The sequence below is a fragment of the Periplaneta americana genome, chromosome 6 (genome assembly GCF_040183065.1).
Source record: "Periplaneta americana isolate PAMFEO1 chromosome 6, P.americana_PAMFEO1_priV1, whole genome shotgun sequence".
Lineage (NCBI taxonomy): Eukaryota > Metazoa > Arthropoda > Insecta > Blattodea > Blattidae > Periplaneta > Periplaneta americana.
The window spans coordinates 61,601,568-61,626,377 of NC_091122.1; the positions used below are offsets into that span (position 1 = coordinate 61,601,568).

The following is a 24,810-nucleotide window of genomic DNA, read 5'->3' on the forward strand; positions in this document are numbered from 1 at the left end:
GTTCTGCTATTGCACGACAACACATGGCCACATGTCAGCTACAAGACCACAGACCAGATCAGAAAACTTGGATGGACAATGCTGAAACACGGCCTCACAGTCCTGATCTGGTACCATGCGATTACCATCTCTTTGGTAAACTGAAGGAATCCCTTTGCGAAACGAGGTTTGAAGATGACGACTCCCTCATGCACGCTGCTGAAGAATGGCTCAGACGTGTTGGTCCAGACTTTTACCATGCAGATATACAGGCCCTCGTTCCAAGGTGGCGTACGGCAGTTGAATGGGACGGGGAGTATGTGGAAAAATAACCTTTTGTCCCTAAAGGAAATATCTACGTTCTGTGAAAATAATAAAGCTGTAGGATAGAAATGTAATTTTTAAATAAATATTGTGCATTACTTTTGGAGTGACCCTCGTATATATTATACTAGTCATTTATAATCCTTGAGAAGTGTAATAATAAATAATATGTTTTGTTTTTTACAGAGAAGAATCAAAACAGGATAGTGATTTAGACGAGCCATGGATTATGACAGTGAAAGGCCCTCACTCAATAAAACCACCCAATGATGAACCTACAAATCATAAAATTCCTCAGAAGGTTCAAAATGGATCAGGACCTCCACAAACCAAGTCTCCTCCAAAGGACTCCAATTTAAATCACTACAGGAGTGAAAAGGCGACACCAGTAAGTACAATGACATCGCTTGCATTCAGTGAAGACTGGAAAAAGTACTTGACTTGTGGTAACATATGTGTTTCTATTGAAATGAAATGAAATGCTACTGTATAGTATATTTTCTGGACAGGAAGGAGTTGAAAGCACCAGTCTAAAAGTATCGAGTCATTGATTCTTTCGTAGATTTGAACAGTACACATATTCAGACATTTCTGTTTATTGTTATCTGTTCTCTATTCCTGCTAGTTTATTCTAATAAAGAGCGTATATAGATTGAAGTCAAAAGTATGGCGTGGCTAACAAATTATGACCTATAGATCGAATTCTGTATTTAATTTGTAACTGCCACAGTTGCTCAGTGCTCTAGCACTCTGCTTACAAGCCAGGGGGTCTGGGTTCAAATCCTACTTTATCTTGAATTTATAATTCGTGTTGGGCAAACCCATGGTCCAAGTTTGGTTTTCTCCAGGCACTCTTGTTCTCCTGTGACATTCAAACAATTCATCATCATCATCATCATCATCCATTACAAGCTTAATGTGGACCAACTATCTGTTCCGTACACTGGATAGTTTCTGACGAACTAAATGGTCTCTGCTTCTCGGCACTAACGACATCTATGAGCTCAAAAGATAATGATTTATGCAGTATCCGAACATTTGAAAGCAACAAGAACAAATAACATATCAATAGCCTAGATCTACACATGTCTGATTTTTCCAAAATTTTCAGGAGTATTAGTATTAGTAGTAGCCAAGCGAGTAGAGCAACAAGTTAATACAGGGTGGCACATGTCACGCATTGGTTTCAATGCCGTATAACTTTTTTGTTTGAGCATGCACAAAATTATTCCTGTCTGAGATGAGAAGTACACTGTTGGGAAATGTGAAAACACTAGGTATGAAAAATTATGTCCTTCAAATGACCGCCATTCACAGTCTCACAAAGAGTGGCTCTTTTTAGTGCATTGGCCATAACTTTGCGAAGAATTGCTGGCTGCAACTCACGAATCTCGGCCCGTATGTTGTCTTTGAGCTGCTCGATGGTTGCTGGTTTGTTGACGTATACACGTTCTTTCAAATATCCCCAAAGAAAAAAATCTGGGGCTGTCAAGTCTGGGGAACGTGATGGCCAGTTGAAATCAGGAAACCAGGATATCACTCACTCGCCAAAAAGTTGTGTTAACAGTGCTGTGGTTTCACGTGCTGTGTGAGCAGTGGCTCCATCTTGCTGAAACCAGTGTGCAGCATTATTCGCCACAGCTGGTCTGAGAAAGTCCCTGATCATGTTGCGATACCGCTCTCCTGTTACTGTTACGACAGCACCTTCTTCTTCAAAGAAATACGGACCGATGATCCATTCTGAGGTTACACCACACCACACCGTACATCTTATTGGCTGCAAATCACGCAGAACGATGGCCTTGGGGTTTTCCCGTGCCCATATTCAGCAGTTTTGTTTGTTGACAACACCATTTAGGTGGAAATGGGCTTTGTCACTCATTATCAGATTCTGGAGAAAGTCCTGTTGTTCCCTCGCCAAGTTTTGGAAGCGAACTGCATACCTGAGACGGGCTTGTGCATCTGCGGGAGACACTCTTTGCACCACTTGCAGTTTGTATGGGAACAATTTCAAATCAGTCCTTAAAATCCTTTGCAGCGACCTTCGATTCATCCCAAGCTGTGCGGCACGTCTTCGGGTTGATGTTTCAGGGTTGTCATTAATGCTGTCCCTCACTCGCTCAATGTTTTCGGGAGTTCGAACTGAACGTCGTCTACCCGTTCTTGGGCGATCGCAGACTGAATAATTTTGCCGAAATCGTGCTACCAGACGCAGAATCGTAGTCTGATGAGGACAATTGTGCACATGGAAGTGCCAACGGTATTATGCTCTCCGAGTGAGGATGATGGACCTTTGATTCTCAAAATAAAGTTCAATCAGTTTCGTGCTCTGTTCAGGATTCAATCTCTCCATGGTGTATCTCCCAAGTTTACTTTATACAGATCTGAAAAGAAATAAGTCAAAAATCAATTTACAAAAAAGTTATAAGGCATTGAAACCAATGCGTGACATATGTGCCACCCTGTATTACTAAATTCAATATTTTGAAATTAAAGGATGAGGAAGCTAAGCAAAATTATCAGGTCGAAATTTCGAATAGGTTTGCCACTTTAGAAAGTTCCGACGAAGTTGAGAAAGAATTAGATGTTAATAGCGTGTGGGAAAATATCAGAGATAGTATCAAAATTGCAGCTGAGCAGAGCATAGGTTATTATGAAACTAAGAAAAAGAAACCGTGGTTTGATGAAGATTGCTGCATGGTAGTAGAAAGAAGGAAACAGGCAAAATTAAATTCTTACAGGATCCAGTTGAGAAGAGAGATAATTATTTCAATGAAAGACTGGAAGCAAGTCGTACACTTAGGAATAAAAAGAGAGGTTACTTGAAGGAAAAACTGAATGAGGTAGAAACAAATAGTAAGATTAAAAACATTCGAGATTTATATAAGGGTATAAAGGAATTTAAGAAGGGATATCAGGCAAGGGTAAACGTGATCAAGGATGAGAATGGTGACTTGCTTGCAGACTCTCCATCAATCCTAAACAGATGGAAAAACTATTTTGCGCAACTACTAAATGTACAGTTGTCAAAAAAAAAAAGTGGCCTCACTCATGAACAGTGAATATTTTCAAAGTCCACTTCGGGTCGCTGCGATGTTACACAATGCATGTGCTTGTACAAGCAGTTCCGGAACTATGAAAGTGTTCCATATCTGCGCCTCATAGACCAGCGGTAGAGTGCTTGTTTAATGATACAATGGTTGTGGGTTCGGGCCTTCAAGTTTTCATTTTATTTTTTAATCTTTCTTTAACGATGTAAATGATATTCAAATTACCATTTATATCCAGTTATCGTTCTTTATGGATATCACGTTATTTATATTTTGTTATCATTCTTTAGAGATATGAATAAAATTCAAGTCATCATTTGTATTCTGTTATCGTTTTATAACGATATGAATAATAATTATTATTATTGTATCTCCAATGGGGGTTAGCCCTATTTTACATATGTATGTTAGGGCTATAGTTATATACACAAAAAAGATAAGCATGAAGAGATATGGAAAAGAAAATTAAATTAGCTTACGCGATGTAAACAAAACATAAACAATCCGTAAATTAGGCATTGCGATTGCAAAACAAATATCAGTTATCAATTTGAAACATACAAAAACATTAACAACACACATACATAACACTTCTATAACACAAACATGCAGCTTTCCGTACCATACATCATAAATTAATACACAATAGTCACACAAACACAATCAAACTATAATTACGACATTGCGACGACATCAAGCATCCCATAACTGACTCACATACATAACAAATCAAGCATTCGTTGCAACACATACACTTCAACATAGTAACCACACTTTTAAAAGTTACAAATTTGGCTCCAAGAAGAATAAATAGGACACTGTTACTAATTACTATTCTTCTACAATTTCTTAAATACATCTGTAATAAATCTGTGAAATTCCGATATGAATAATATTCACATTTTTTATAGTGTTATTGTTCTTTAGCGATATAAATAATATTCAAGTTATCATTTATATTCTGTTTTCCTTCATTAGCATTATAAAATAATATTCAAATTATTTATATTGTTATTGTTCTTTCGCAATATAAATAATCTGTATTTTATGTAAGTAATTATTATAACACAAATAACCATCTTTCTTTGTAAAATAGGTTATTTTATTTAGATAATTAAATACGTATTATGTAATATCTTATATTAATTAAACAAACCGATATTTATCATTTATATTCTGTTATCGTTCTTTAGTGATACTGTATAAATAATATTCAAGTTATTTATATTGTAATCATTCTTTAGCGATATAAATAACATAAATTTAATATTAGGTTTGGAAAAATCCAGTTGCATAATACTGGTATTAGTTTTTCTTTTTTTATTATTACATTATACTACCTTGAACCACAATAAAATGAAAAGGAGTAATGAGGAATTGAACCTGACACGTTGACATCTAAATTCCGACGTTCGTCCGCTGAGCTACGAGGACAAAAGTGTGGAAACATTTTCGGAAAAATTGGCCCAATCACACTCTAAGATTTTCTGATGATTCGTAAGAAGCTAGTCCAGGATGCGGGGGGCAAAGGCTAATTGAGATTTCCCGGTCTCTGATCGGGTCAAACATCCTGATAGAATTAATATTTAACCCTTGCCGTGACTTTCGGTGAAGTCCGGAGGGCCCAATTAGTCAAATCCACTCTCCTCATCTCCACGCTCGGGCCCCCTGGAATTTAATAAGATGCGAAAGAGACAGTGGTGTGCGGAAAACAACGGGATGTTACCGCATTTAGGCCTATCCTTCCCAAGAAAAACTGCAAACATGAACAAAGGAAGCTTTTAATAGAAGAAGAAGGATCTTCTACGGACCTCTGGAAAAACAACTAAGGAAGAGACTAGTGAAGTGCTTTGTGTGGAGTGTGGCATTGTATGGGGAAGGAACATGGACATTACGACGAAATGAAGAGAAACGAATTGAAGCATTTGAAATGTGGATGTGGAGAAGAACGATGCGTGTGAAGTGGACAGACAGAATAAGAAATAAAATTGTGTTTGAAAACGTGAGTGAAGAAAGAATGATGCTGAAACTGATTAGAAAGAGAAAAAGGAATTTGTTGGGTCTCTGGTTGAAAAGAATAATAGACGACATTAGGATATGTGGATCATATGCGGAGACTAAGAGGAAGGCAGAAAATAGGAAAGATTGGAGATTGCTGGGTTTCCAATGAAAGACCTGCCCATGGACAGAACACTTATGTATGTATGTTCAGAATGCCTGGAATATCGTGTCTAAGAACAGTCGCTATTTGCAAAGACTAGTCAATTCCATGCCCACTCGACTGCAAGATGAACGAGATAAGAGAAAGATAGACTAAATATTGAATTGTGGCTTTTTGTTTTATTTTTTGAACGCTTAATTGTTTGAATGTTTTAAGGCCGATGCCAGTAAATTTGTTTTGTTTATGCCACGAAAGATATTTTTATTGAGAATAAAATCTTTTTTCTTTCCTTCTCCAGCCACAATATCATAATGATAAAGTCATGGCATAATATATTAATGAACCTGAATAATCGTAAAAGAGAAAGGAGCCATTATGTACAGTTTGTCTTTCTCAAAAACAGAACAAAAAAGAACATAAAAAGCACGAGGTTGTAATCGAACGCAGGACCTCATGAATAAGAGGCCTGAACGCTACCATTACGCTATCGAATAACACAGAGAATACTTCAATTATAACTGTAGATATCAGGCAACGTGGTCAAACAACATGTAACATCGCCTGTCTCCGAATTGTAGCGAAGATACCCGAAGGGAACTTTGTTTCAGGAGAGCGACCACTTTTTCTTTTGACAGCTGTACATAGGCCAAATAGAAATGATCGGGACGAAATTGAAATACAAACTGCTGAGCCATTGATACCCGAACCCACGCTTTCAGAAGTCGAAATTGCGATAGAAAATCTGAAAAAGTACAAGTCTCCAGGTATCGATCAAATTCCAGCAGAATTAATACAAGAGGGTGGAAGTGCATTATATAGCGAAATTTACAAACTTGTACTTGCTATTTGGGAAAAGGAAATTGTACCAGAACAATGGAAGGAGTCCATAATTGTACCTATTTTTAAAAAGGGGGACAAAACCAACTGTGGTAACTTTCGAGGAATATCACTTTTGTTGACGTTGTACAAAATTTTGTCCAATATTCTTTTGAGAAGATTAACTCCATACGTAGATGAAATTATTGGGGATCATCAGTGCGGTTTTAGGCGTAATAGATCGACTATTGATCAGATTTTTTGTATTCGACAGATAATGGAGAAAAAATGGGAGTATAAAGGGTGCAGTACATCAGTGATTCATAGATTTCAAAAAGGCATATTACACGGTTAAGAGGGAAGTATTATATGATATTCTTATTGAATTTGGTATTCCCAAGAAACTAGTTCGATTAACTAAAATGTGTCTCAGTGAAACATACAGCAGAGTCCGTATAGGTCAGTTTCTATCTGATGCTTTTCCAATTCACTGCGGGCTAAAGCAGGGAGATGCACTATCACTTTTACCTTTTAACTTCGCTTTAGAATAGGCCTATGCCATTAGGAAAGTTCAGGATAACAGGCAGGGTTTGGAATTGAACGGGTTACATCAGCTACTTTTCTATGCAGATGACGTGAATATGTTAGGAGAAAATACACAAACAATTAGGGAAAACACGGAAATTTTACTTGAAGCAAGTAAAGTAATCGGTTTGGAAGTAAATCCCGAAAAGACAAAGTATATGATTATGTCTCATGACCAGAATATTGTACGAAATGGAAATATAAAAATTGGAGATTTATCCTTGGAAGAGGTGGAAAAATTCAAATATCTGGGAGCAACAGTAACAAATATAAATGACACTCGGGAGGAAATTAAACGCAGAATAAATATGGGAAATGCGTGTTATTATTCGGTTGAGAAGCTCTTATCATCCAGTCTGCTGTCCAAAAATCTGAAAGTTAGAATTTACAAAACAGTTATATTACCGGTTCTTCTGTATGGTTGTGAAACTTGGACTCTCACTCTGAGAGAGGAACATAGGCTAAGGGTGTTTGAGAATAAGGTGCTTAGGAAAATATTTGGGGTTAAGCGAGATGAAGTTACAGGAGAATGGAGAAAGTTACACAACGCAGAACTGCATGCATTGTATTCTTCACCTGACATAATTAGGAACATTAAATCCAGACATTTGAGATGGGCAGGGCATGTAGCACGTATGGGTGAATCCAGAAATGCATATAGAGTGTTAGTTTGGAGACCGGAGGGGAAAAAGACCTTTAGGGAGGCAGAGACGTAGATGGGAGGATAATATTAAAATGGATTTGAGGGAGGTGGGATATGATGATAGAGACTGGATTAATCTTGCACAGGATAGGGACCGATGGCGGGCTTATGTGAGGGTGGCAATGAACCTTCAGGTTCCTTAAAAGCCATTTGTAAGTAAGTAAGTAGTATTCTTACTGATTACTGTACTTTTCAGTGGTTCAAATAGATAAAATGTATAAAAAAATAAACAATTTTAAGTCTCTCCTGAAAATTTGGAAAAATCGGATATGTGTTATTATTGTCGGATCATCGGATCTGTGCCCCTTCAGCACTGTCGTCGTTCTTGGAAAAGTTAACGCCTGTACTCACTCCATTCCACCCGCTTTTCTCCCACCACGTTAAACAGCAGGCCACGAACCTTGCTGAATAGGGATGTTGCCAAACTTCCGTGAAACGGTGTCATAAATAACTGGTCCTCCATGCTACAATATTATTTCTTTCAATCAAAATACATTTTGTATTTCTACATTTTTTAAACCTAAATCCCATGTCTCGAATCACTTTCTGTAGTTTTTCTCTCCATCCTTCGAAATTATTACTTCTCTCGCAAGCTTCAGTAATTTCTTCAATGTTGAAACTTCTTTCTGAACGGTATAAAATTCTTGTATCTTTCATCTTAAAATACATCGGTTCATATCATCTACAATAATTAAAAGTTTCCTTGGTCTGTTCTTCTCTGGTGATTCTAGATTTTCATCTCCTGCACAGACTCCCTCTCTCCTGACTCTTTATTAGGAGTTCTGACCTGTCTATTACATAAAATGTTGTATTGTTAGTATTAGTTAAGTAAGTAATTTTAATACATAATCAATTGAAATAAAATAAGCCTCACCTGTGATATCAGTTGCTCTTTTCGTTGCCTGATTTATAGGAAACAGATATTGACCTGTTTGTTTCTCTTCATCACAAAATGCTATTACGTACTTGCTTAATAATATTTCTTTCGCCACTCCGTGCTACAGTATTCATGTTGAGTTGACAACACTGGACTGCAAGTGCAAATATTGTAAACTGTCCCGCAAGAAGGCCAAAATTGTGAGTAGTGGGGGACAGAAAGGGAGAGATATAGGAATGCAGGGAGAGAAATGAATTACCAAGGCTGAGAAGGAATTAGAGTTCAGTTCGCATATCTTACAGGGGCACAGATCTGATGGTCCGACTGTAGATCTAGGCCATTGATATCCTTCAGTAGCAGACATTTCACTGAGAAGAGATTCAGAATAACTTCAATTAAGTATAACAACAGAAAACAAAGTAAATTCATTGGTATGATGTTTACTCTGTTACAGTTATATTGTAAATAAATATTTCAGTACTTGGTTTTGCATGTAAGTCAGACATAGCAGGCAGCATCAGATTTGGCGAATCTCTGGATACTGGTAGTTGTAAAATATCTAGCTGATTTAGTAAATCAAAGGAAAAAGAAATTCTGTTCCTAATGGCTATATGCTTTGTATTAATGCTGTTTTCCTTTCTTAAAATGAAATGGGCACAATACTAATTTGCTTATGAATAATAATTTTTTCTTTGATGATTTTCAGTCACGACCCCATTCAACAGCTCCTGCTGCTCCTGTTGTGGACAACCGCAAAGACAGAGACAGAGATAGGGATTGGGAAACCAAGGAGCCCCATAGTAGAGAAAAACGTAGTTCAAAGGAAATGGGTCCTTTGGATCATCGGGGAGACCATGGTGATGGTGGCGAAAAGAAACCAACCCAGAGAAGTCGGGACACCAACACCAATAGCAATAGCAATAGCAGTGGAAAACCCAGCCATCTGCGGTCTCCTTGTTTGTCTGGAGTTATTTATCCTCTTATTTCAGAGGTGAGTATATAATAAGAGTGGCTGCAGAAAGGTATCTGTTGGATACAGGGGGGAGAGCCATTAATCCTTCCCATTGAAGACCTTAAGGAACCAACCTGGACAAATACCCAATGTCCCATCCCTACCTTCCCGTGGTGCAGCTGTTAGTAAGCATAATTTTACAAGCTGAACTAAAGGGAGGGGCTACTCATCAATTAGCACTGGTCAGCTTGATGAGTTAATGACTGAATTTGGTATAATTTTTCTTTATTCAATACCTAATTCCCTCTTTACCCTTTCCTCCTCACAACACCCACACTGTTTGAAGGACCACACATGCCGTTGGTTAGCAGGTCCAAATGACCTAGCCAGGAGAACTGTCAAACAACTTCACCAACCATATCCCCTCTTTACACCACTGTGACTCGGTCCCCAGATCTTTGTTTCTTAAAAACAGGTTGCACCCACGGGAAGGTGAGGATGGGATTTGAATAGGAGAGGTTATAGAATGCACTTAACTACAGGGTTGTTTCCGATCTCTGATAACGAATTTGAATGACATCATGTGCATCAGGAGCCACATGACAGCTGAACTGTGGCACGAGGTGACAGACCAGTAGTGAGTGATCTCATAGTCAGAGTGCATTTTCGACTCACAGCAGAAATTCCCAAGAAAATCGATCCTTTTTGGAGGGGTATATTATGATCCTTTCCAATGCCAAGTACAGTTAAGTGAAAATAAAAGAAGCCTGCAATAAACGAGGTTTCGTTATTTCTAAGAAAGGCATCTTCTGTGTACTTAATAAGATTGGTAGAGCTCGAATAGAATTAATTTGTATCATCTCGTGGAGTGCGATGACTTGTGACAGAGGGTGGATTTGCTTGCTTTTTCCACTCTGGAATTTATCCCAACCGAGATTTGCCAGTCTTATTAGGTACACACAAGATGACTTTCTTGGAAATAACGAAACCACGTTTTTTTGCAGGCGCCTATGATTTTCACGTAACTGTACTTGGCATCAGAAAGGGTTGTTATGTACCCCTCCCAAAAAAGGCTCGATTTTCTTGGACATTGCTGCTGTGATATACCGTGCACTCTGATTATGAAATCACTCACTACTGGTCTGTCACCTCTCGCCACAATTCAGCTGACGGTGTAATTCCTGATGCACATGATGTCATACAGAGATCGGAAACAATCCTCTGTATTCCTTACAACTCATTCAATCCATTATTGTTGTAATCAAAATTGTCATTATATCGTCAACCTTCAGTTTCTTATTTCTGATGCAGACGGCTCTGATAACTCCTAGAAGGGTTCTTTGGCTTTTAAAAATACAAATGATATGAAAATCCCTTAATTAATACTTCGATATCGTAGACACTGTGAGTAAATTCATGAACCAGACCTGTGAATTTCTTATAGTTGGTTAATAGCAGTAACTAGACACATGTTCAGAAAGTAAATAAATTGTCAGCCTGTACGAATATTAAGTCATAGAAAATTTTTAAGTCAAGAAAACAATTGCTGAATTAGTATTTATCCATAATTGCCCTCATACAGCTGTTGAGTCAATAATCCTTAAAAATCTTCATGTGAAAGAGAAGTAAAGCTGGATGACGGGCATCAAGCAGGTTTACTGATCATTTTTTGCTCATATCAAAATTAAACTGTACTGGTCATTATTTTCGCCTTTTATCTTTTCATTCGTCATAACTTATGCTTCATGCATGCCTCCATATCAGAAGTGTAATTTGACATTGTCAGACTAACAGAACAATTTTGGGACCTATTTTATTTCTAATATATGTTAATGATTTGCTAAATATAAATTTAGAAAAATTTAATGGATCTATATATTTATATGCTGATGATACAGTAGTTATTTTCAGTTGTTTTTCGTGGCAAGAAGCATATAGAAATGCTAATATAGGTGCAAATATTGTTAAAAAATGGCTTGATTCCAACTTCCTATCTTTAAATATATCTAAATCAACCTTAGTTTCTTTTTCGTTAACATCTGCCAGTGTTCAAAATTTAAAAATTAGCTATGAATATAAACTAATAATACACAGTGAAAATTGTTTAGATCCCAAAAAGTTGTAAATGTTCACCATTGAAAGAAGCCACATATGTGAAATATCTGGTTATCATTATTGATCAAAATTTAAAATGGCCTCATCAAATTACTTATCTTTGTAAGAGGTTTCGTAAAACAATTTATAAATTCGTTAATCTTCGATGCTACTTACCCATTAGAGTTCTATGTAATGTTTATTTGGCCATTTTTCAGTCTATCATTCAATATGGTATTATTGTTTGGGGTGGAAGTACAAAAATTAATCTTAGTCCGTTAAATTTACTACAAAAAGGAATAATTAAAATTTGTTTGTAGAAGCGTTTTGATTATCCAACTAAATTAATTTATTCTGAATTTAATGTATTTGATATTGAACAAATTTATAAATATACTTTGTTAAAATTTTATCATAAAAATCGTAATAAGTTTATATTACAGGCACATAATCATGACACAAGACGAAATAATAATTCAACATTAGTAGAACCTAAATGTTTCACATCTGCTGGTCTAAAGCATAGCATTAATTTTGGCCCTCGGTTGTATAATTCTTTAGCTAAATTACACCCAGAACTTCTAACATGTAACCCACTGACATATAGAAAGAAAATTAAAAATGTGTTAATGTCTTCAATTTGATTAAATAAATTTATAGCCTATGTGTATGGATTAATCAGCCTATATTATATTTGTATTCTATAATTTTGGAATATATATTTCTTCATAAACTGTCCTACTTTATTCACGTACGATATTATTCTTCTCTATGTTAATATTATATTATATAATTTCATTGTAGCTGTAATTTTAAATTTTAGTTCCTATTTTATTTTATTTTTTATATTCCTGTTATATTAATATATTATATTATATAATTTCACTGTAGCTGTAATTTTAATTTATTTTCTATTTTATTTTATTTTGTATATTTTCTTATAGGCCTATTAATAATATATTGAAATTTGAAATACCATTTGAAATACATTTCTGAAAAAGCTCGTAAAAGATTCTCCCTTCTAAAAAGACTAGCAGGAAAGAAGTGGGGATGCTCTAGGAATACTTCGAACACTACATACAAAATGTTTATACAGCCAGTGCTGACATACTGCATAGAAATTTTAATTACTTCACCTTTCATAAACGAAATAGAATATGTTCAAAACCAAGCTCTCAGACTCATTACTGGTGGAATCAAAACAACTCCAGTAGATTCTATGAGATTCCTCACTAATATTAACAGCATCAAAATGACAATAGAAGAAAAAGCACTGATTCAATATGAAAAACTTATTAGATTACCAGGAAACAATTGGCATTCATACAGTCCTCTCTGTAGATTGAAAACTCAAAAAAGTTTCATATCCATTGTTCAAGAATTAAAACAGAAAATGAATATCCCGAATTTAAAAGAAAACCTACAAATTGAACCAAACCCTTTAACTCTATTAAATATGGAATATAATCTAAATTTAACAGAAGAAATACTGAAATCAGAAGTAAACACTGAAATACTAAAACAATTGTCCCTAGAGACAATTAATATTAGATACCCTCCACAAAACTGGCTTCATTTATACACTGACGGATCCTTGATCTCCAGAGAACAAGGTGCCGGTGCAGGTGTTACGTGCTGTCTCTTCTCACTTTATAGATCTCTTGGGTATGGAACAACAAGTTTTGATGGAGAAATCATTGCAATAAGTGAAAGTCTCAGGAATTGTCTATGCCACATCAGTAAATTTAGGAATGCAGTTATATTGTCAGACTCCAAAGCAGCTATTCTATCAATAGTCTCTAAACACACACCTTCATCTCAAACAGCAGTAATAACTAAAATGCTCTCTCAATTAATATCACTCAATAAAAGAATTGTATTCCAATAGATACCATCCCATTGTGGAATCCTGGGAAACGAGAATGCGGATGTGTTAGCAAAGAAGGACAGCACTGCTACTTACAGACCTGTTACTAAATCTACGTATTACTCTGTGAAAAGATTTATTAAATCTACATACTTAGACTTCAACAAACAAAATTTGATAACACAATCCCAAGGGAAAAAATGGAACTCTGTGCATCAAAATCCACAGTTAATTCCCGATTTACCACGAAAATCGTCTGTAGCTGCATTTAGATTGGCAAAAGGCCATGATTGTTTGGCCAAACACCTGCATAGAATTGGAATATATCAGTCCCCTAACTGTCCATTGTGCAACTCAAACCAAGAAATGGATTCGGAACACCTCAAAATCTGTGCTTCAGTGGCTGGTCATGATAATATCTTTGAAAAATATTGGAGTGCAAGAGGTCAAATGACTTTATTGTCAAACGCCTGGCATTAGAAAACAACAACAACAACATACATCTGAACTACGACCGAACACGAGCACTGCTCATTCGGCCCTCAAATTTTGTTAATATTACTGTATCTTCTTTTTTATATTGATTGTATTATTTTATTTTTATTTCTTGTTGTAATTATATTCTGTATTCTGTATATTTAAATTTAAATAATAAATAAATAAATATCTATTGTAAACCAACACATCAACCCACCAATCGAAATTCAGAAGGATTTCTTTATTTTATACTGAGTGAATTACACATTGGAATCATTGTTTTATCGTTTCAGCTTCAGAGACGGCATCATTATAATTCACGTGGACCTGAGTCTTCCCATAAGACAGATGCAATTGAAGAGCTGAAGAATGCGTTTGAATTAGCTGAACGTGCCAGTCCAGGAATTAGTGATTCGTTTGTGCGTGAGATGGTTCAGAAGTTATTGCCTGCTGTTACGGAAACCAGAATAAAGAGTGTTATGGACAAACTTACTAGGTAAGGTCATTTTGAGATGTGCATGAATTGAAATTATAATTCAATATTTTTAGATTGCACATGTCATGATGTAGACGTACCCAGCCTGAAATCTGAGTAAAACTAAGTCAGCATCACAACAGGATCATTAATTTTTATGTATAGGAATTGAATTGAATTTACGGGAAGAGGACACTATTGCTCAGCACGGCGACTATTACGATCTATTGCGCTAACCCTCAAACTAGATGCGTTTCCAAACCCATACCAGCTGACTACACTAAGGTTTGCTGTGTATCCAGGTTTCGAGCAGGTAACTCCCCTCGTCTCTAGGCCAGCCCCCTCGGGTGTATTGCCAGTTGGCAATCGGGGAATGCTGTCGAATGATGATAGAATGATGTAAATGCCTAATATGGGAAAAAACTCCAACTGCGACCTTGTCGCCACAAGTGTCACTATGGATTTTGAAAAATTTCAGACCTGACCAGGACTCGAACCCGGATCGCTTGCGTGACAGGCCTGAGGTCTGACCATTCAGCCACCGCAGGGGGTTGATGTATAAGAAAGTGAACTAAAGCGTTTGGCCTACCCTTCACTGAAGTATGTTGCTGCTCAGAAAATTTTAACAATTGTTTTCATTGGTTAATACTGGTCTGTTTATTCTGTAATACAGGATTAATGTCAATCTGTTTTTTTTATAATATTGTTGCTATTACTATAATGATTGTTGATAATAGTATAATTATGATAATGGAATATCTATAAGTTCTCAAAACGTGTACATTAAGAAGATTGATTGATAGTGAAGTTTTAGTTATTTATATAGGAAATAGTTAAAGTACAGCCCCATGCAAATTAATCAGAACAGAACAATAACACAACATTTTACATGCTTTCATGTATTTATTCATCAATTACAATAGTTAATATGTGCTCCTTTCTGTTTTATAAGTTCCATTACACGATTTGGCATTGACTCCACAAGCTTGGAACACACATTTTTAAGTTCATCATCATGAAACCACACTCGAATTAAAGATGCTATCATGAGGTCTTTTGTGCAACAGTCAAAGTATGCAAGTCTCTTTTTGCAAATAGCCCACATATTTTCTATGGTATTAATGTCAGGAGAGTTCCCTGGTCATTCAAGCACATGAACATTGTTATCACTGAAGAACTTCTTCACTTTCTTTGAAGTGTGCCAAGGAGTTGAATCTTGCTGAAAAATTCTGCCACCATCTGGAAGCCTTTTCTGCAGTTCACGAACAGCTCTCACCAGTACTCCGATGTACTGGTCACTTTTCATCATGCCTTCAACAAGTATAAAGGTCCTGGTCCTTCTTCACGAGGTGTTTTACAGTGTGCTGTAAATGTGCTGAAGTTGCAGGTTCATTATTTCCTCTGTGGAACTTGTTCCTTCACAGGTTTTCCTTCCTACTGCTAAAAGTCTACGACGAACATTAGATGGATGTAGATTCACTTCTTTTTCCCTCAGTTCGCGAGCTAAGTCCACAGGAGTGAGCCTGAGGTTTACCTTGCTTTTTCTAAGGAGAAAGCAGTCATCAGTTGGTGTAGTTTTCTTTTTCCTGCCACAGTTTCTCTTTCTCTTCGGTGTAATAGAGCCAATTTGTTTGTACTGCTGAATAATTCTATGTAGAGTGGCTACACCAATATAAAATTTTCTAGCTATCTCTCTTTGCATCATAGTCGTCGTTGTCGTCAGTGCTACAACCCATCAAGAATCCTGGATGTCCCAAGAAGTCTTCGCCACTCCTCTCTGTTTTTTGCTCTACCAGTCCCATTACACAGTCCAATACTTTTAGCATCTTTTTCTATGTTGTCCTCCATCTAGCTCTCGGTAGTACATTCTATGTTCCAATAATCATATCCGTATTTCGTTTCGTTGGTCTTTGTAAATCATTCTGTCCGGCTATTACTTCTTGGGATTTTGTAACAATTTTTTTACAAGTTGGGGTTGTCAGCTCCAAGCTCAACCAACCAGCAATCCTGGATGGCCGATGATTTTCTGTTAGGATTTTCTCCCTTAGCTGATGGGTCCCAATTATAGCATCGCATCATAAAAGTATTTTGTGCTAATGCCAAAATCGCACTTTGCTTCCTGGGAGTCGTATCCATTGAAGAACGAAATTTACAGTTCTCACAAGAAAATTATAAAAGTAAACCACATACAAATAAATGCACATTTGAACTAAAACAACTGTCACACAACAATTACATTTGAATCAACAATGGACAGAGAGCACAAGATTTTACTATAAGCACATTGCTGGCATTTGATTGGGAAAATGAAAAAATTATCTTGTTCCGATTAATTCACACAGGACTGTAGTTATATTGTTCTAAAATGACTGATTCTTTTCTGATGAAGAAATTTTTAAACAATATAAAGAAATATTCGGTAAATATCTGTAAACAATATCTGACGTCATAGAGTGAATGACATGATTTCCGACTGGGACTGAATTTTTTTTTCTGCTTCACAGAAACACTACCGATCTTGTTATTTTCTATTACATTCATGAAGGTTTCTACGATATTTATCTCTATTATTATCAGAAAAATTTGGCTCTTCGCGTTTTTAGTTCGATTCATTTGTTTTACTTTATTATATATGTAGTCTTGTACTGATGTAATATGTCTCTTTTACTTCTACAAAAAAACAACAAAATGGCAAAGCATTCATTTTCTTGATCAGTGCTCGCTCAATGGATTCATTTCTCTCATCTTAAAGAGCATCAAATTGGCTGTGGTTGCTAAATAGTATTGATGCCAAATGCATTTCTTTCTCAGATCAGCAATTATTAAATCAAGATAAGTTGATTAGAAATGAGGCACCCGAGATTAAAGTGGGTTACTTACTTATGGCTTTTAAGGAATCCAGAGGTTCATTGCCGCCCTCACATAATCCCGCCATCGGTCCCTCTCCTGAGCAAGATTAATCCAGTCCCTACCATCATATCCCACCTCCCTCAAATCCATTTTAATATCAAAATGGGCTTGGAGGTTGGGTGAAGGGCTAACAACCAATCACCATAAAAAACAGCTTGTTACGAAACTTAACAATAAGCCTCAAAATGGGCTGTGTGATTTTTTAGAAAATGAGTTATTGACATAACTGGCAAGTTTGGGTTGAAAACTTTACACAGTGAAAGGTTTAATTTCAAAATTATTTATTTTAGATGTGTAAAATGCATAGAAAAAATCAGTACATAAGATACAGGAAATTTTTGCACTTTTCTTAAAGTTCACTTTGATAATATAGTCCATTTTGATCTTGGGCGCCTCAAATTCACTTTTGTGCAATGCAATGAACAATCAAATAAATCAGACATCCACTGATTAGTGATCAGGGACTGATTTGATTTGCATTTCTGCAACCAGGCCTAAATATATCTCAAACAATAGTTGTAATAAAATACTTCCTTCTAGTCTCATAAAGATTGCTTCATTGTTAACTACTGGACAAAATGCTTTTATTTCAGTGAAAAACACTGTTATGTATCATTTTTCCAGGGATGCATCTTAGAACAACCTCCTTGTTGATGAGGCTGCAGCAGGGTGAAGCGTTTCGTATAACTCAGGACCTCCCTTGTACAGCTGCTGGTGTCATTTTTATAATTACGTTCCTTTGTATTATTAAGTAATGGAGGAAGTACCTTTTCTTGGCCATCCTAAACATATTCTTGTTATCAGTCGTCAGTTTTTCACTGGTAAAACAAATGCCAAGTGCCAGCTACTTCCCATTACCTTAACTAGAAAGATATATGGCTTTATGTCCAAGGAGAGGTACTGTTTACGAATTCAGTCTTAATGGATGTGTGATAGGCGGAGTTGGTATTGCAGTTCTCTGACATCGTTCTTAAATGACAGTGAATTGGGGATGAACTTTATAATACTGGCCATGATGTAATTTCTTTAAGCTCTGTCATTCAGAATAGAATTTTATTTCCATAAAGGAAGAAATATGTATCATATGGATGTTTTGTATAACTATTTTTTTATTATATTATCTCAAAATTGGAAGATTTTTAATATGACTTACTCAAAGACGTTACATCTGTCGATGGCTTAACTAAGGTCAGGATAGTAATTTTGCAAGTTCATTTCTGTTCAGCTTGCAGAGATTGATGGAGAGAACTATAATAATGACGCCACTTCAGTATGTATTGATGGAGAGAACTATAATAATGACGCCACTTGAACGTGTCTCATTCTAATAGGAAACTACTTTGCTTAACTCACATACAAGTCAGCATTTCACTATTCTAAGGCTGGAAATATTATGCAAACCTGATGTTACTCACAATCCATATAGTGTAATAATGTTAAATTTGTACTTTACAAGAAGTTTAGTTTTATTATCTTTTCTGCAGCAAGATGAATCAAAAAGCTTTGTATTATTTGCAGCAATTAATTTGTGTTTAGAATAATTTAATTTGCAGAAAACTTAAAAAAACATACTCATTTTCAAGTTACATTCTCTACAAGTACGTAGTTTTGATGACAACTGCTCTTCACTCCACACTTCATCCCTCCCACCTTCTCTGTTGTAAAATATAACATATGTAGCCAGCCTCCTTGTAGTCCTTAACCTCCTTTTATTTGTTTCTCCTTAGACAAGTCATGACAAAAGGATACATAAATTTACTCAAAAATAAATTTGCTTGTGTGATATACATTAATTATTTAAAAAATAATGAAATATAGGTTACATATTAAGCAATGTTTTGTGGCCATATTACCATATATAAAATTTTTAACAGTTTTCATATCAGACAAGAACAAAATGAATTACATCCCACAAGCAGTAATGTATTTATTTGCGGATGAAATTTAACTCCAATTAGATTGCTATTCTGACATTCTTCAAAGTATTATAATCATGTTACATAGTTCTGAAGAATTCCTTCGTGGCTTGGAAACTTTAATGAAATTGCACTAATGATGGACTGTCTGTGAGCTGAACAATGTGTATCATATACCATAGTTTTCAGCTATTACATAAATTTTTCTTTTCTCTAAAGTATAAATTTGGAAAATATGTTTTCTATCGTCAATTATATACATATTCCATAATGCATTACATTATTTCAGAAAATTTATGTTTTGATATGTGACTTTTATACGTAAAACTTTAAAATGTCTCTTACAGCCATATATCTAAAATTCGTAAGCAAATGTAATTCCCCCCCCCCCCACATAATTGATAGGTAAGGAGGATCTTTAAACTATGTATATAGTGATGAGATTATTAGTGATACATATATCCAAAGATATTAACATAAACATGAAAACTTTCCCTACTCACCCTACATCTTACATATACAGAATCAATAAATCTTCAGAATTTCAGAATACGGCATAAACAAGGTCAGAATTTAATTTCCTCAAAAAATTAATGTTAACTCAAGCAGTATGGTTTTAAACAGCTTGTCTCTCTTCACATGGGTGCAGAAGCAGAAGGAAAGTTATCTTGGGAAATCTTGAATCAAATAATACTAAAACATCAATAAAATGTTATCCTGTTTGCGACATTTTATAATAACTGTATATGGAATAAAATAATTTGCAATGCATATGAAATTAAGACAAAGCACCATAATATTATAGGAGTTTCGAGAGAATAAAAAACATAGTGTTTGTATATAAATTGCATTCATAAAATCAATACTTCTTGCAAAAGTAGTACATTAATGGATATTGTTATTAGGAACGCTGATATTATTAGATGATTGATGTTTGTCCATCTGTTTTAACTGTCTTATTTTAATTTTTGTGGATGTATGTCCAATGTCTTTAAATTCTTGCATTTCGTTATCAAAGATCCTGAAATAGTGGGTTTGGTAAAGAAGAATACAAAATTTAATACGTTGGATATATACTGCATGTAAAGTTTCAGACAATTATTACTCATAATATGGGCCTGAAGATTACATTATACAAGTCCAAGTGTATTTATAAAGTATATAGTAGTGATTTTGATTATATATAAATAACTGGTGCTGAAATTAACAGAAAAGTGTATGAACATAAACTATTTTGAATTGTATGCTAAAATATGTCTGTTAAAATCATGTTCAGTTTCTTTCTAGGTTTTACACAGTATTTTCTTCTTTGAAATTATTTAGTTCGTGCTGTACGCAACCAATATAGTCAAATTTGAAAATGTTTTCCTCGGTAATAAAATTATAACATTTTCTAATCAATAGTAGACAATACTTTGTATAAAAAACTTATGTTGTGAAAAACTAATGTTGTGTTTGGCCTCAAACTGAAAGGATTGTTTCAAGAGACCATGTTGTGGCTATGTGAGTGTATGCTGTAAAGAATATAATAGCATAGCGAAAGTACACTGTACCTGATAATGGTTACTACAAAGGTAAATTTTGTTTTCAGAGTAACAACAGTTTACATAATATTTACAGTATGTGTGTTAGGAGTAATTGTTGTAGTGTGCAGGATAATTGATTGTTCTGCGGGAAAAAAAATGTAAAAAAAAAAAGTATTTTATTGCCTTTATTTTTGAAATGAAATTCGGAAGTTGTTACTGTATGGGGTAGTGCAAAATATTTCTTGAAATGGTTGTAATAATATGAAATGAAACACGTGTAAATTGCAAACATTTATGTGCAGCTAAACTCTTAGAGTTCCAGAATCAGTAGTAAGGTGAAACTAGCAATGCATCTCCTAAGTGCATTACCCCATAATAGTATACAGCACCCTGTCACCTTATACTGACTCGCAAATTAAATTTTGTAGTTCTCATCTGCTGCCATACATTAGACCACGCATTGTAAAGTTGTATGGAATTATGAAGTTTGAATATAGATTGAAATATTGTGTTCAATAGTTCTTACCACTGAAATTATAATGAACATGTCACCAAACTGGAAGTTCTCTCTGTTAATCGCTCCACCAAATGAAGACCAGTGGTTTACCTTCCATATTTATATTTGTTGATTTTTGTCCCCTGCCACTCCACTAACACTAAAAGGAAGAGTATGTATATATGTACATGTAGTGTGGATACTTTTAGGAAGACTTGTCCATATTTTTTCTTGATTACAAGAATGTATTTTTTTAGATATGTATATACATATAAATATATATATATATATATAGAAATCTATATATAATTGTTTTGGTAGTCTTGAATCAGATGTGTTACTACCTGACTGCAGTTCTAGAATCCGTGACAAATTCTTTTGAAATGAGAAACTGTTAACCAACATAAAGTTGAGATCACAATTGTTGGCAAGCCTTGAAGTGCTCTTTCCTATGATAAAAATTATATTTCTTTATCTTGTATCTTCCGCCTGATTCTCTGGTTTTCAGAGTAAGACATAGAAGACTAGTGGGCATCTTATGTCTTTGTTCCACGTATTGAATATAAGTTTCACAGAAATATTTATATTTACTTTTTTTTTTTGTCTTTCCTGTGTTGGATTGCCATTATAAAATAATAGTATACATAATAAAAATAATTTCTTTTCATATTACATTTTTTTGTCAGCACTTGCACACGATGTATTAAAAGATACAGGAATATTATTTGTCTGTTAACAATTTCAGATGGAGAGTACAAATACAGTCACAGACAGACGTCATTTTTATTTTGTCATAAAACATATAAGGTACTTTTTGTGAAAAGTTAACAGGTTGAGGGAGGATGTTTTAAGAGTGCAGGTTAATGCACTCTTTTGTATTGATACTCCTCCCCTAATTGTGGTCTGTCTCTCCTGCCCTTCTCCTCCCCTCCTTTCATTCTTTGGTTTGCAAGCGTGCGGGTGGCATGGTGCAGAAGACGAGTTCATTGTGCTGTTAGTCATGTCCCTCAGCAAATATGTAGCACAGAACACATCATGAATATTGTAAAGACACCTGTTCAGCAATTGCTTTAAACGAGTCATTGGACTATATTGCTGGTATCTTGAGACAGACACTGATGTGTTATCTCAATGATGCATAATATCAGAGTCTCATCATCGCCTTATGTATGGTCGGATCATAAAGTTCCTGGAGTGATACTGTAAAATCACAGTATCTTCAAACATTTTTGGAGTCGAATTTGATAGAGTGCATCACTATTTCCTATGATGAGCTTCAAACTTCACAATGGCAAGTTCCACTTTAGTACAAGATTTTCATGTAACCCACCTCCCCCCTCTCCAGCCCCCCTAAAATATTAAAAAATATATTTAATAAAAGAAAATGATATCTTATGAGTAAATAAATCTTGCATGCAATCACATCTTGTGTCAGTTGATATGAACAAAATACATCTTTTGTCTTATTAGTAATGCTCTTCAACAGAGAATGTTTTTATATTGCAGTGCTAGAGGTCAAATGACTTTGTCAAATGCCTGACATTAGAAAACAACAACAGAGAATGTTTTTATGCTTTAGATTCTCAGAAGTAACCATTAACTTCCTTTAAACCTAGCAAAAGACAATATCATGAACGGTTTTTTTTTATAAAGGTCTTTCAAATGCAGTTTCATTCAAGTTAAATGAAGAAGTTTATTTGTAATTTTTAATGGCCATTGTGAATTTTGTTTGCAGAATCTACACTTAACATTTGAAAGGTATAAATAGATATTTTTTTAAATATTTAATCTGGAAGCTGCGTAGTATGACTTCCATGATGCTTTGTTTTGGAAGCATAGTCACATAATATGTATATATAATATGTTTTTTAATGAGACTGCAATGCTTCATTGAAGTTAACATGTCTTCATTTCAGGCGTGTTCTTGTGATTTGCTGTGACTTGGATATAAAAAAAAACTCAATACTTAGAAGAGACCACGTAAAAGATGTTTGCCTTCTCAAAACATTTCTCCTTTTATTTATACGTTGTAGTATGTGGCAACAGAAAATGTGCTTGGTTCCTCCTAACCCCCTGGCGCCAACCTCAGTACTGTGTACTGGTTTAGTAGGCATATTATGTGTTTAACTCTTTGAACTGCATGATTTTACAATGATACTACTTCAAAGCTGTTCTGTGGCAGCTGAATCATAAAGGCAATTTTAAACTTTGTACCATCTAAAAAAGATGCAATGCACTGGATTGTCATATCTTTTACTGTTTGTAACATAGAATTTTAAAATATTTACTAGTACAATCTGATCAGAGAATGAGTTCGAACAGTCTGATATCTGAGTGGAATTATGTAATTCAAGAAGCTAAAGATCTTTTCAGCAACTTCTCCTTTGTCAAGGGGTTATAAAGCCACACTGGCTATTCTTCAGCAGGCATTGCTGTTAACAGGACTGACTTCAGTGTCTTCCGAGAACATGACTGATGCCACTTGGGTTTCTTCTCTTGTATTGATTGTGGGCTCGCTTCTGTTCCATGATGGGTAGTTAGAACTGGCTGCAAACTGGTGATACTGAGGCTTGTGATGTAATGAACCACTTTCCAGTATTACTGTATGCATGATGTGATAACCCACTACTATGCCACATTCTGCCCCCAGAAAGTGCCAATGCGTTGTTTCTATGTGCGTGAATAGTGTGTGTGGGTGTGTGAATGAGTTTAACACTAATGTAAATACAGTAATTGACCATCATTTGAGTGAGTAGTACTACAGATCCATAAAATGCAGTTACAAGAAAATGTTCAGTTTATAGGTGGTTCAAACAAATAGCGGTGATTGTTTTGTATGTAAACTAAAAGAAAAAGGATTTATCAATTACTGTGATAAAAGTGCAAATCGTACAGGTTTACCTAACCTAATCATATTCCCCTTCTGGTTTCAACAATTACGATATCCTCCTTCAAAGAACTAACAGTTGATTTAGTGAAATATAAAATTCTTCCCCATGCATTGCAACCTTCTGTCAATCAGTGGGATTCTGGGAAAGGTAAGATTGATAAGTTTCATTAAGACAAATGCTTTAATATTAAATGTTGAAACATTGTACACTAATGATTGTTGAATTTTAATTGTTTACATTTTTCTCTATAGGAGATATTCAGGTATGATAGTACTTGTAGCATACTTCGTGATTGTGGATTTTAACCTTTGTACAGTTCATTCATGGGTGATGAATCATGTACACTGAATGATGCTATCGAATACATGCAGCATAATTATTAATTAAATATGTAAGATCTGGTTGTACAGACATAATACAATAAAAAAAATAATAAGTAACTGATGTATAGATTTTAAAATGAAATAAAACGGACTTGCTAACTGCTGAAAAGACTGACTCCTATTTCCTCAACATGTTGACTCTACACAATGCTTAAATATTGCGTAATAGAATTTTAGGACTGTCATTAGAAACTAATAATGTGACATCATTTTTGTTTAGCAAAGTCAGAGTTTACAGATATGCCCACTCAGCTTGAGGGAAATGAAATTTTAAGGGAAATAATATTATTAACAGGGGCACACAATAGCGTCACAGTTATGGCATATT

At 35.1% G+C, this 24,810-nt stretch overlaps 1 protein-coding gene across 6 annotated transcripts in view; it reads left to right on the forward strand.

Annotated features, from left to right (window-relative positions):
- Positions 1-24,591, forward strand: part of GckIII (Germinal centre kinase III) — a 331,425-nt gene extending 306,834 nt beyond the window's left edge. For all 6 annotated transcript variants that reach the window (XM_069828215.1, XM_069828211.1, XM_069828212.1 and 3 more), the window contains 4 exons: positions 490-691; positions 9,202-9,486; positions 14,179-14,381; positions 17,895-24,591. In XM_069828215.1, coding sequence (XP_069684316.1) covers positions 490-691; positions 9,202-9,486; positions 14,179-14,381; positions 17,895-17,907 — 703 coding nt within the window. In that variant the 3' untranslated portion in view covers positions 17,908-24,591. The remainder of the gene's footprint in view (positions 1-489; positions 692-9,201; positions 9,487-14,178; positions 14,382-17,894) is intronic.
- The last annotated feature ends 219 nt before the right edge of the window (positions 24,592-24,810 follow it).